We start from the raw sequence: 14054 nt of genomic DNA, 5'->3' as shown, positions 1-14054 counted from the left end.
TGTTCTTATTGCTGTAATTTTTAAGCTCACAATTAACACACATGGCTCCTGGAGAAGGTGGATTTTAAGAGCCTTGCTCAAGGGCACCTCCTCGTAAAAGGAGAGGACAGCGCTACGCAATTAATTCCAGATGAAGGAGATCTTTCCACTCTGAATCCCGCTGACCTCTGAGCTTCGCTATGACGGGTCAAAGGTGTGTCGACAGTCAACATTTGTTCACCGGACAGGAGTGTGTAAGGATAGCAGCTCTCAGCCTACAGCTGTGTTATGCAAGATCCAGTCACAGGAAGTGAAATGCCTGAGGTGTAAGTCAAAGAGAGGTGAGAGGCTCGTCATGTGCTCCTATAGAAAGACACGTACACGTAATTTAAGGTTAAGATGAAAGGGCATATACGTAGGCTGGTTGACATTGGTGGAAGGAATATTTGCTCAGTGGTTAGATGAGGGAAAATTAGTAACTTAACCTTTAAAGCTTTAGGCCGGCAAGAAAGGGCTACCCAGGCTCTCTATTAAGAACTACAGATTTACTTCCTGGACTTTTTTAACCATTGGTACTCTGAGCATTTATCTTTGGTTCAAAACCTAAACTTGATTGTTAAACTATATAAACGTAAAATATATATATTTTAAAAGGATTAAAGAAAACTTGTGATACTGGTTTCTAGCTTGGTAACTGGATAGTGGGTGTAGGTCAAAGAAGGATTACTTGTACAATACTCCAAAGCAAAAAGCAGCAGTGCGGAGGAAGTCTAAGGTTACAGCAGGACATCATTTTTCATCCTTAAGTCTATTTGTCTTTCTTCAGGCTGGATCGAAAATGCTATTTCCAGTCAATACATTTAGATCTCGCAGCGCACACTGCATGTAACTGGATAGCCACCAACGTGTGGGAAATAAGGAATGCACAATAAACATTTTACACTCGACCGAGAAGATAGCAGCTGGTTTGTGTGTGCCTCTGAAAGCTCTAAGTTAGTGGGGCTAAGTGTTAAAACTGTTGAATGATTACACAATTGTAGAATGTAAACAGATCAAATGCAGCTGCAAAATCCAACCAACTGTCCTTATAAGCTAAACAGACACAATGGCCTATCTGGAAAGAATATTTCAGCGCCAAAAAACTGTGCACGAGGTTACTTTGTGGCTCACCACCATATGTATGCAACTGGATATGACTAATAATAGATGTGACACCACACAATCAGCTGTTGGTCATGCACACTTCCCATCAGAGTGGCAGTTATAAGATCTGGTCTGAGAAACATCCAGCCTCGACACCAAATTCAAAGAGGCAGAAAAATCAATTATCCAGCACAAGAGGGAGCGTTTTGGGTCTTTTTTTTTTTTCATGAACAGGTAGAAGAAGAAGACGAGATGGACTCACATGTCACTGGCAATGGAGGAGTTTCTGGACATAGACTTCGGCGAGAGGTCGTAGTCACTGTCCGAGCGGTAGAGGAATGACTCTCGCCGTTGGCTGTGGACAAAGTTGGCCTGCAGGATGAGGCCTGAGCCCGGGCTGGCCATCGGGTCCAGGGGGCTGCGACCTGACGATGTGCCATTGTCCACATCGAAACTGCATAGAGAAAGAGAAATTGGAGGAAGAAACAACAAGAAAAAAAGTCAGAATCTGAGCATGTACGCTTGATCATTTGTACTGCAAAGAAACCCATTTTGTAGTAAAAATAGACAGCACATGTGCATGAATTAAAACTATATTCACATGTTGCCTTTCACAGATTCTTCTTAATGCCACATGATGTGACTCAACTCTCCACATTTCCATAAATCACAGGCTTTTTGCAAACTTAAATATATGTTAGAGGGCTTGATGACTTCAGAGACTACGCACATGAATAAATAAACAAATAAACACATAAATGTTTTTTTTCTTCCATAGGTTACCCGGTGATGAGTGGAAAATTCAAAGCATAACATGACGTGCGCAGTGAATGAACATGTGGGCCCTATAACGGGCTCTTAACACTTGCAGGCTGACGTGCATTTTCTTAAGAGCTTAACAATTCCAACAATGATCAGTAAGTGCTTCATTATCCGTCCGATTACGGGACGATGTGCATTATGTGTCACACATTGCAACACTCAGAGATATGAAAGTAACCTACATTTGACCACAGGGAATACCTCTGCACCAACCGAGCCACTGACTCACAGTCAAACATCTTTTCACAACCAGAGATACCATCTCCCTCTGGGATGTCACGATGAGCTCCTTAGTCTCCTTGGTGATCAATCACCATGGTGATGACTAACCCCTGTCACCAGGGATATCTGCTTCATCACTGACGCTATCAACCTATATCCCATAATCCCGTCTGGTGGGGATGCTAAGGTCAATAGGGATTCCCCAAGGTGCAACAGACACCTTGGGGATGACGGGGGAATGACGTCTCCTTTGTGATCATCCTCACTATTTAAAGAGGTGACATCATTCAATCAAGCGCAACCACCTGATTTCTGTCCTTGTTACAGTTCACGTTTAACTAGGGATTTGTATTATCTATTCTTTAAATGAAGTGGCTGTTTTAAGCTGTTTATAGATTGCACTTTGTTCTACAAGCATGAAAATGAAATATCTAATAACTAACTATATTACTAAGGGGAATTGATTTGGGGCAGCTTGTACATAAAAAAAACATAAAAAGAACTACATACAGAAAACTAATAGATTAAACATAATAGTCAAAATATGGAGGTACTACTAGTAAATAAATGACACTGATTTATAAACAACTGGACACAATGGAAGAAATATGTCCTGATAAAAGAATAAAATGATTAAAAATTAAATGGAGCAATTTGTCAGTAAATATAAAACCTTTCAATGGTCTTCAGTAATATCATCCATGACCATGGCTCCTTGCTCATTGTAGCTTTTGTAACGTTATGTTTGTATCTGATGTGCAAGGGAAGAGGATGACTAAAAAAACAGCAAAAGGATGCTAAGATGTTTTGACTTTTCTTACTCATTATTTTTTCTCGCCCTTTTGGGTCTCACCCCCGGGAAGTATTCCAGATTGCTATTTTCTTTTTAAACAAACACTAAAACTAATAACAACTAAATGAAACTAAGTAAAAGCTAAACAAAAGTAACGCATTGTCTTTAAAGACAATTTTAAATAATTTAAAAATAAACATTAATGAAGAATTCAAAAGTATAATCTTGCCTTCAACTAACCATTAAGTTATTCTTTGTCTTTACACAATGAAGAATAGTTAAGACTTTTTTTATTTGGTTGCAAACAGTTTCCAAGGAACAACCTTGGAGGAAGTCATTTTTCTTCTTAAATCAGAAAAAAAGTGTTTGTGTGGGTTTGTGAACATGGTTGGCACGCCAAAGAGACACACTGGACATGCCAGGCATATTTCCCACTACAACTAAATGGCTCAAAGCTGTGCTATCGCTCTGTGATCTCTGTGAGGGGCAGCCGCTGAGTGAGTGTGAGGTTGGGTTGTGGAAAAGGATAGCCTTGATGTCTTCCTGGTGACTGAGGAAAGGGCAAACGTGTTGTCCTCATCCCCGTCTCCAGCTTGCCCTCTGGCAAACGCACAAGTATACTAAAGGGTATTCTGTCAGAAACTTCCTCTCTATAAACTTTTCCTCTTTGTTGTGTTTTCCTCGTCTCGGACATGACGCCCCCAACCCTTCCTCTTATACACTACCCTCACATCGCATCACTTTACAGTTAAAGCTGTAGTAGATAACATTATTTATTTAGAATTTTGGTTCAAATACCACATTTTGACCAGCACATGCTGCTAACAATATCCAATTTAAGTTCTCCTTTAAATAAATGTGTGTCTGATAAACATCTGTGAGCATCCACCCCTTTGTATTTATTTATTTATTTAAACTCATCATGTCTGAATCAAACAACCAATCAGGATGACTCATCGGGCTCGTAATGTGACTTTTGTCAACAGCTCTCTTTCTTGCTCTCCGTCCTTGGCTTGGTGGAGTTGAGAGAACAACAGCAGCGGAGCGACACGCATCTGTTTCTACTTTTAACATTTTTGGGATGTATACTAATGTTAGCGTTTCTGTCCTCTATGTCCGACATAACTAGCTGACAGGATCAAGGTGGGTGGTTGAGTTGAGGGACTGTTGGGCACCAGTAGCTGTTTGTCTGGAGGATTAAGGCCCGCCTTCGCTCCAACTCTATATTGATCAATTGTTAGATTGAGATAGCATCAAACCATAGGTTCAGCATCCAGTTATTAACTAGCTAACGGTTGTAGTAGCTAAGTAGTGTTTGAAGGCTAACACTTGCTATTAGATAGTGTATGTGTTCTGTAGTTCTTCCTTGAAATACGGCTCAATGTCTCTCCTGTTTTTTCCTTACTCTGTTCCCTTCATTTGGTGATCCAGTAAGTGTTAACATTTTAAAGATTCTGATAAGTTTATAGAATGTGTAACCCTGAACAAGACAGTACGACATTAAATCAGCGATTGAGCTTCCCTGCCTGAAAATGATGCCTTGTGAGAATGGACAATTCATCTTCAGTTTGTCTCCCTGTTTTAGAAGATGAATCATAAGCATTTATATAAACAAGTATAACCTACACATACACACACGTCAAGTGATTCATCTGTTGTCTCTACTGCAGGTGTGAAACCACAGTCACATATCAATGACGTAATCATCCAACAGTAGAATAGAATAGGAAATAATAGAATAGAATAGAATAGAATAGAATAGAACAAAGAATAAGTATTTATTGTCCACCAAAGGTGAACATTTTTCTTAGCCTCTCCGGATACACATAGCAACACAAACAACATTCAGGCAGTTGAGACACAGACAAAAAGAGCAGCTAAATTTACACATAAAAAAAAAAGGAAAAACAGTTCAAGTCATGGTTTGGATCTCATCAGTCGTTTTGTAAAGTTCAGAGTTTTTCTCGTACTTGGGATAGATGACAGATCAAGTCATTATCCAGCTGTTCTGGGTGTTTAAGAGAAGTGTGTATGAGTGTGTGTATCATGTTTGAGTACAAGACAGAGTCAAAGATAACAGATAGAGTGAAAGTGCTGAAACATAACACCCAACATATGTTTTACCGGCTGTTTCAATATCACACCTAATCTGACGTCACAGCTGTTCACAGATCTCAGCCAAACCTCTGACACATAAGTACACTCACTGTGTGTGTGCGTCTGAGTGTGTGTGTAAATAGTTTGACTCCCCAGACACGCCCTCTTGGATATTACGGAAAGGTTTTTTTTTCACAACTAGTCCACTCAGGTATTGCACCAGATTTTACATCACAGTGGGAAATCTGGCTTTTTTTCCCTTTGCTCTGACACAAGCCGTTTATGCAAAAAAAAAAAAAAGAGAACGCCCCTATGACTGTGTTGTGAGAAACAACAAAACATATGAGTATAACACACACAGGTGTTTTGTAGAGATGTGAGGTAATACCGGCATTACTTAAAAGGCAAATAGTATATACATCTATTGTTAATAAAACAGCTAAAATGTGTGATTCTGGTGTCTGAGCCCTTTAATACCACAAGATATTGTCTTCAAGGTTCACCGCTTTCAGCCTTTTTTGTATTTTAGCTGTAGAACCATACATGAACCATACGTGAGACCTTACGAACAGATCACAGAATAGCTCTCTATGCAGATGATGTGATTCTTTTCCTAAAACGATTAGATACCTTTATACCTGTCCTGTTCTATTAAACCCCTTTTCCACCAAGCAGTCCGGTTTGGTCAAGTACAGTTAATCCTGAACTTGCTCACGTTGCCCACAGCCAACCATACCCTTATTTGGTAAGCGGAGTGTAAGCCAGATGGAGATAGTCGCCTCAGCTATGTAATAGTGTGACATCATAGCAGCCCAACACAGTGTAGCCAGCTATTAATTAAGTTAAATGTTCAAGAAGAACAGGGACACAGTAAACAAGGGACCCTTTAGTGGATTGGTACCATTGGCACCCCAACAGAAGGGCACCAAAAAAGTAGGACTGTACGGATCCCTTATTTTAGTACCATTCCCAACTTTTGACGGTGGAAACGCCAATTAATGGGCACTGTACCGAGCTGAACCAGACCGCTTGGTGGAAATGGGGCTTAGATCTTATTGCCATGTTCGGTCAAATGTCTGCATATAATCTTGTAACATTAAGAGTCCAAAACACATCTGCTTTTAAGATCTCAGATCATGACTTATTTTAGCATAAAAACATTACCTCAGTAAACTGAAGTTATATAATGGACTCAGCATTTCATTATATGGTAAGATGGATGTCTCCGCCTATTTCCCCTCATTGGGTGATTGAAAAAGTCTGACCTGCCTAGGGCTCTTTCAGACAAGAAATTATCTAAAATATTGTGTGGAACAAATTATTCAATTTTTTATGGATTTAGCATACATAATCTCTTTATGGTTGTTAGCTTATCTTTATTATAATTAAAGTCAAATATTTGTCTGATATCTAGCAACAGTTTACTGGAAAATGTAAATGAGCCAGATCAAACAAGAGTATTACAGTACCTTGAATGACAGTAAAAGTTATGAAGCTTCAATAGCGTGAGAAGATAAAAAGACAGCCTGTAGGGACAGAGTTTCTCACCAGAGTAAAGTTTCATGCTTGAGTTCAGAAAAAAAGAAGGTACTGTTTGTTGATAGAGAATCTTTCAGCTGCACTGTAACAAAGAAAATCAATAGAATATAAGAACTATAAAGTGGCTTAAGTTCACTGAGATGGATGAGTGTTACGGCTTTCTGCTGATAATGATGTGTAAATTAGATGGGAACACTTTACGGCTCTTTTAACCTCTAATGAGTCCTTGACTATCATCACTTCTGTCTTTCTTTCTCTTCCTTTCAGACTCTCTCACACGAACACGGAACAGACACACACACAATTTCTTTTTTGCATAGAACCCACTCTCACACACACAAAATTGCATAGATCAATGACGCATTCATTTTTCTAGCCTTGTGACACTTAGGCAATTATAAACACCACAGGAGCTGGAGCGACAGTGCTGTGAGGAGATGCACTAGTGACAGAGATCAGGACAAAAGTGTCTTTGATAAAAGAATCAGCTGAGGTGAGGATTGTGAGAGTTTAACAACAATTATTCCCAATCTGTAATTTCCTGTAAAGGATTATTAAAGGATCTATCAAATATCATTTCAACTGGAGGGAAGGGAAACGCCAACAATACAGGAAGTGATTTTTACAAGACCCTGGTGTTTTTCTCTCTTCTAGAAGTTTGAACGAGTGCAAGCACTAACAAAATATATTTGAGTTTATCTCAAAAGTGCTTAAACTTGTGGTAAAAATAGATCACAAATGTAGACACAGATGTGTTTGGAAGGTTGAGGTGTCTTAATAACGGCAGAGCTGAGTGTTGAAGCAGAAAGAGGGAAGATGACACTCGATTTATTTTAGAAAGCAGTGAGGGCAGAGAGGGGTGCAGGCAGAGAAGGAAGGACAAGGAGACATGTCAGAGCTGAGTGTGTGTTTATGTGTGTGTGTGGAGGTTGTGTGCATCTAAGTGTCTCTATTTATGAGGATTGAGAGGAGTGTGTTCTCCTGCTTGCTGCGGGAGTGTCAGCATGTGATCCTCAACTTGCGTGTGGTAACCTTGAACATGTTCTGAGTGCAAAACAGCAACCCATGATGAGATAATACAGACAAAAGGTGACACAGAATAGGTTAGACAAACTGCACATGATTGCAACACTGTTTTGGGTTTGCTATCCTTGCAGAGCCACAATACCTCTGCTTTACATGTGCTCCTGGTCACTTTTAACATGTTTTTTAGGTAACCTGACTGGAGATGTTACAAGTGAGTTTATTTCCCTGTCAAAAATAATCTTTATTCAGTCAAGTCGACTAGTCTAAATGTATGAAAACACTCTAAAAACAATAAAAAAAAAAATAAAAAAAAAGAGAGATTTAACACGGATCAACATTATCCAAAACAATATCACATGAAGCCTATGTAATGCTGTTTGAAAGAGATCAACACATTCTTCCAAAATAAAATTGAGGGCTATTTTAAATGACAGCGAAATGTGTAATACCTCGTGACATGCATTACTCTGCCAGTAGAAGTTGGTTTGCTGGGTGTGGCTAACGTTAGCAGTGTTAGCACCATCTGATGATGTTGCAAGATAATGTGCACATGCCTGAGCTGATGGTGATTTATGCATTGCTCCAGTTAACTGGTTATGATTCCATGAGATACCATCCCTCCACTATGCTTATTTACATACAGACAGTAGCAGGTGCATTAACCTGAGCTATAGTTATGGCTGGTGGTGGGTGGCTGCGTTCGACACAACAGTGAACAGGCATTGTGGGCCTGCACTGATACAATTATTAGTTCACTAGAATAGTTTGGTGCTGACTAGTGAGGTTGCAACATGTTATCATTGAGTCGACTATTTGTGCACATCCCTCCATGTAACCCAGTCTGACCATCAGTGACACTACAGGAGATAAGATTGTGTTCTCTTTTTGTTCATTCACTTCACTTCAGGAACAGTTATTATGTATTATTAACAGAGCAATAGAAAACAGTGTCATCTGCATGACGATGTGTATTTAAGTTTGTTTATGAATATGTAATCTTGTTAAAGTGTGAACATGAAAGGACCCAGTACAGAGCCTTGGGGAACCCACTCTGACACACAGAAAAACCCTTTCCTCTCTCATTACTGTCTATGAAAAATAAGAGTGGTTTATCTGATTTGTTGTCTGATCAGATTTGAATGAAAACAGTTGAAGCTTATTATGCTTGGATTTCAATCCCTGATGCATTAACAAGAATAAAACAATCCACTGAATACAAGTGTTTTGTTTATTTTGTACTCATTCTAAGACACTAGAAGAAACCGCTTGGGAGTAGTACTTAAATTTAAGGTACTACATCTGTCAAAATATGTCACATTTTCTCTGGAACTAGAGATACGCTCCAAAAAATACATTACTTTTCTGTTATCTGTACTATTTAAGCTCAAACAATATCACAAAAAATGAATAAAAACACATTTGATTTGAAAGAAAACTGTACACTAAACAACTACAATGGGGTCAGTATATCAAGCTTATCAATATCCCAGCCAAAAATTGGCTTCATGAGGCTACACGTTAGCACAGTTCTAGTCATCTTTATGGAAATTCAGAGGGGGCCTTCAAAAGCTCACCATCAGAGTACAAGAGAATGTGATAACAGTTTTCTGTGAAGAGGCCAGCACCCACAGGGCGGTCAGGTCGAGCAGATAACAACCGTATTAATCACAGATAACCAAGACACATTTTTTCTATCTGGCAACAAACTCAGAAGCACGTCTTAGTAACACAGTCACACCTGAGAGGAAAGCAATCATACTAACACAAACAGGCACAAAATAAAATGAACACTCAGCCTAAATATTCAATAAAAATGTATATTCAAAGTTAAAGAGCTGCCTCTGATTAATAAACAGGATTCTGAGCAGAATTAAGAAAGGGTAGGCTCTTGTTTGGATAAAAGTTCAAATCTCTCACAATGTTTGCACTGTCTCCTGCTCTCATCCTTTCTGGTTTTTCTTTCCATGTCAAAGTAAGCAAAGAGAATCTTCCCTTAAGTCGTGACAGTGCTTTAGTGTCTGCCGTCACTGCACCTTTTCAGAAAACTCGGTCATGTAAGACATAGAAAGAGGTCTCCATGGCAATGTAGCGTCATTTCAGGTCAGACAGCTCAAAGAAGAACAGCGTCTATATACATAGGGGTCCACTTAACTATGAACCTATTTTCAGTACTATTCATCATCTAAGGTCTGGATTATTAAAGGTCAAATGTTAGATAACTTGCACGTTGTTAGAGCGTACGAGAGGCCAGATAACCTTCAACATTTACAGCCTGTCAGAGATGTCCAATGGTGCACTGACTAAGGCCAGATATAAACACTTGTGCTTGAAATCACATGTCACTCATTCCTTCTATATATACGTCAGAACATCACAACAGTGCAGGTCAAACACCCGGACCTCATCAATGTCTTAAATACGCACGCTCGTAAATCTATAAGCACACAAGCACTCGTGTAGGCTAAAGACTAAACAATGTCAGAAACTACAAGCAAAGAAACACAAACGGAGAAACGTAACCTGTGTTTAACTCGCAAATCAAAAGACTTAAGGAGATAACACTCGCCTGTGTCTGAATGCATACATTGCACAGACCCTAACACAAACAGCTGACTAGCCTCCAATCATGTTTTAAGGTGACCGTAACTCATGATACAATACAATACAATATCATACGATACGTGGCTAACATTAACAAATGTATCACCATACAGCCATTCTGTAATAATTGAAGAATTGCATGACAACCATATAATGATACATCGAGAGTTATCAGGTTAGAAGAATCAAGAAGGCAAAGTGCAGGGTTAATGTATTTACTCTCTGCAGTCTGCAAGTCAGATTCACCTCTTATCCCGATTCACCTCTTAACTGCTTTTCATGATTGTGCGACCTAATCCCGCCTTTTTCTTCCTCTTCTTTTTATTCTGCTGTCAACCTCTTTGGCCAGTTAGTTTCCATTCACTCTCCCCTCATTCATGTCATAAGCACCACTGCGAGGAGTCATGAAGTGGTATTGCAGTGAGTCAGATTGGCAGGGAAATCTGTTTGAAGTGCTGTATTTAAAAAAATTAAATGTCTCTATTTGGCACCGACAATTTGATAATTGTGTCACACAAGTCAGGACAACAATATATTGTTGCATCAATGTTTTGTCCCAGCCCTAGTGTTGAGATATCAGGATTGTTCATCAAACCTGACACAATTCAGCTGCCTAGTTTAGCCACACATGAGTCAGGAGGATGATATATACTGCCTTATTCATGTAGGGGGATATAGTTGAAAATGTACTGAAAATCTTGGTTTTATGATAATAAAAGACAAGTGAGTGCTTAGAGAAAGTGAAGGAAGCCTTGGTAAAACAGTGAATAACAGAAGATATGCAGGCAGGACAGATGGAGGAGGCGGTATGCTTTGTCCAGCTGAGCACTGCTTTTGGTAGCCATTCAAAGAGATGCCTCATACAAACCAAACATGGACAGATTCTGCACTTTTAACATGAGAAGACGCTTCATTTTGCAGTCAGATCTAACACTGGTATCAGATTGATGCAAGCACCAAACTGTACGACCACATCTGTGATCTGCGCCGACCCTCAAAGACATAATTAATACGTCTTCATTTCACACAAGCGTCACGTCCTGCTGGGGAGCAGATTAATAAACTGACAATGTGAGAACATTGCGAACCCTGCAGGGAGGTCCGACAGGGATCAGACACACCATCCACCCAACCACACCGTATTCTCCCAGAGTTGCTGTGATCCATTTACAGCTCTGCCTCACTACCACAGTGGAAAAAAACTGTGAATATTAACTTCCAATGTGAAAGCTACAGGGCAGCTCTTTAGTTGGGAATGAGTGCTGACAAGCAAGGGCAAGTAGAGACAGGAGAGGGAAGGAGACAAGAGGGGGGGAGGGCAGGACTGTTTGTGCCCCTGGCATTGCATTGTGCATCCTGCATTTAGCTGGAGCCATGTGCAGACAGGAGGACGTATGGAGTGGACACCACACATTCCTCCACGAATGATGTCTTTGCTGTGACACAAACTTCTGCTTTAGTCGATTTTTCCCGGCTAAACACAAAGTGAGTTCCTTTTAAAGCAAGTTGAGGGTCATGACAACTACTGCATGTGTCATGTCATTATTGAGTTACCTTGATAAAGAACAAAATGAACTGGAGTTAAGCAGAGAACTAATCTAATCCGACCACAGAACATGGCGTGCCTTGCTCATAAAAAAAATAATAAACTGACATATCTACAGGATACAGAAGGGTTTTCTTTTGGTGGCAAAGCCAGGAAGAGAAGGAGGGGCTGTACATGAGAAGAAGAGCACTGACATTTAAGAAATCCACTGAGCAAACCAACAGGGATGACAACAAAAAGGGAAGTATTTCACACTAAGCCGGTGAGGCAGAGGAAAGGTATTTCAAACAGCGGATGGAAAACAACAGCGAACAGAAGGAACAGCATTAACATAGAAATGTTTCCACTAGAACAGAGTTCCTCGTTCTTATTTACCAGATTCCCTCCGTGTTCTTCAGCGAGCTGGTTGAGCGCGACCGTGGCTTCAGGATGATACTCATGGTCTGACTTTTCCTTCCACATGCACACACATTACATCTATAAACACACACACACACACACACACACACACACACACACACACACACACTCCTTCTGCAACACCTGGAGCCCTCTGACCAGCCCTTCTTCTTCTGCAGCGCTCAGACCAAGATCCAGCAGTGGATCCTGGTGCTCGGATCCAACCTGAGCTCAGTCAGATCAAACCCTCCATCCAAGATTATTCCACACTGCTGCTACTCCTCCTCGAGCTCCAAGCATTTGACAGTAGGTGGTTCTTTTTTCCGTGCTCCCTCTTCGTCTCTCTCTCTCTCTCTTTTTCTCGCTCACTTGCACTTCATCTTACTTGCCAGATCAGCCTGTGATCTTCCTCTTTCCTAATCCAGCCATGTGCTCAGTCTGTTACTCCTTCTCACCCTGCTTCTCTCTTACAAGTCCCCCCCTTCTCTCCTTTTTAATCCCTGACTGGTGGAAATAAGATCTCCCCTACCTCCTTAATGTCCCTTACATGACTCTCCTGTTCCCTCTCTCTCTCTCTGTTTCCCTGAGCTGCAGCTCGTGTATGTCTGAAGTGGGAGGGGTTGTTTTGGTAGTAGTAATTCATTGAAGGGCGGGACTTGTATCTGCGTCAATCACTCGGCTGCCACAGTAACCTTAAACCAACAGTTCATGCATGCCAGTGAACAGGAGACTGAGACATTTAGGCAGGAAGAAGCAGAATTCTCTAAACTGAAGTTAACATGTGATGAACATCACAAAGTACAGAAGCTTATTAAAAAAACTACAATCTTCACACATATTTTTAACTAAAAGTCCCCACGAGCAACACAGAGCGCACTATATGAATTGCAAAATTACAAAAACACTAGCAACTTATTTGTGGAATTAAAGAGCGCAAAAGTTTGCTTGCAATTAAATAGAAAAATAAAAGAGTCAATATTGGGGGCTTGGACTTCTACTTTTGTTGCAGAGGCGTTAAAGCAGGTATAAAATTAGTTTAATTGTACAAGTATTGTTTTTAATTATCATAATTATATAATTATAATTATTATCTAAGTTTAAATTCTGGTATCGTGACCCCAATCTTACTGAACAAACAAACAGCAGAAGGTTTTTCAAAATTTGCTACTGACTTATAACATTTCATTTTGTCAGAGATGAGTCAATGATTTGAACAATAATTATTGATAAATGAATGTGTAAATACTCAGGTTTTTTAATGAACACACACAAACAGAAAAACTTGGAAAGAAATCAAATGATCTGTCGTGTTAAACCTTTAAAAAAGCCACTGAAGCTAAAATGTGACTAAAAATCCGACATCCTTTTTATTACAATTTATTCACTGCATGTTTTTTTTTTCTCTACTCAGAAGAAAAGCTTTAAAAACCAATAAGAGATCCCAGTATCACAAATTGCATTCAGTTGCAACAATTATTTCCCAAGTGTCTAACATGCAGTTATGAGTTTTGTGAATCCACAGAATTGATCTTAGCACTCAGAGACCTTAATATTAAATTACATTCCACCTTAACAGAATACTTTACCTCTAATAATACTTGTTTTAATGTTCATGTCTTTTTTTTATAAAATACATTAGCAATGCCTCTGTGTCTAAAGAATGAAATACTGGCTGTGCTCTCGTCTATGTAACAGGTCTGAATAATGAGTGTGGAGCTCAATTGACATTTTCTGATGTGAAGACTCAAAGGAGCTGACATTAGCATTCCACCTGGAAGACAGGTTTGTCAGCTGTCTGGCATGTAAATCACTCAAGTATGAGTAAAGTCAAGAGAGAGACTCCACCTCTGTATGCACTCCATATGGGCCATGTTTGGAGCTTGTAGC

General features: G+C 39.8%; 1 protein-coding gene across 6 annotated transcripts in view; it reads right to left on the bottom strand.

Moving 5' to 3' along the window:
• The window catches only part of pde4d (phosphodiesterase 4D, cAMP-specific), a 204665-nt gene that overhangs the window by 27464 nt on the left and 163147 nt on the right, over positions 1–14054 (bottom strand). For 5 of the 6 annotated variants that reach the window (XM_061038800.1, XM_061038799.1, XM_061038798.1 and 2 more), the window contains one exon: positions 1385–1576. In XM_061038800.1, the coding sequence (XP_060894783.1) occupies positions 1385–1576 (192 nt within the window). Of the gene's footprint in view, positions 1–1384; positions 1577–12143; positions 12933–14054 lie in introns of those variants that run through there. The other variant, XM_061038803.1, reaches the window with a different exon arrangement.

Source organism: Labrus mixtus, chromosome 5 (assembly GCF_963584025.1).
Source record: "Labrus mixtus chromosome 5, fLabMix1.1, whole genome shotgun sequence".
Taxonomy (NCBI): Eukaryota; Metazoa; Chordata; class Actinopteri; order Labriformes; family Labridae; genus Labrus; species Labrus mixtus.
This window is presented reverse-complemented; position numbering and strand designations above follow the sequence as displayed.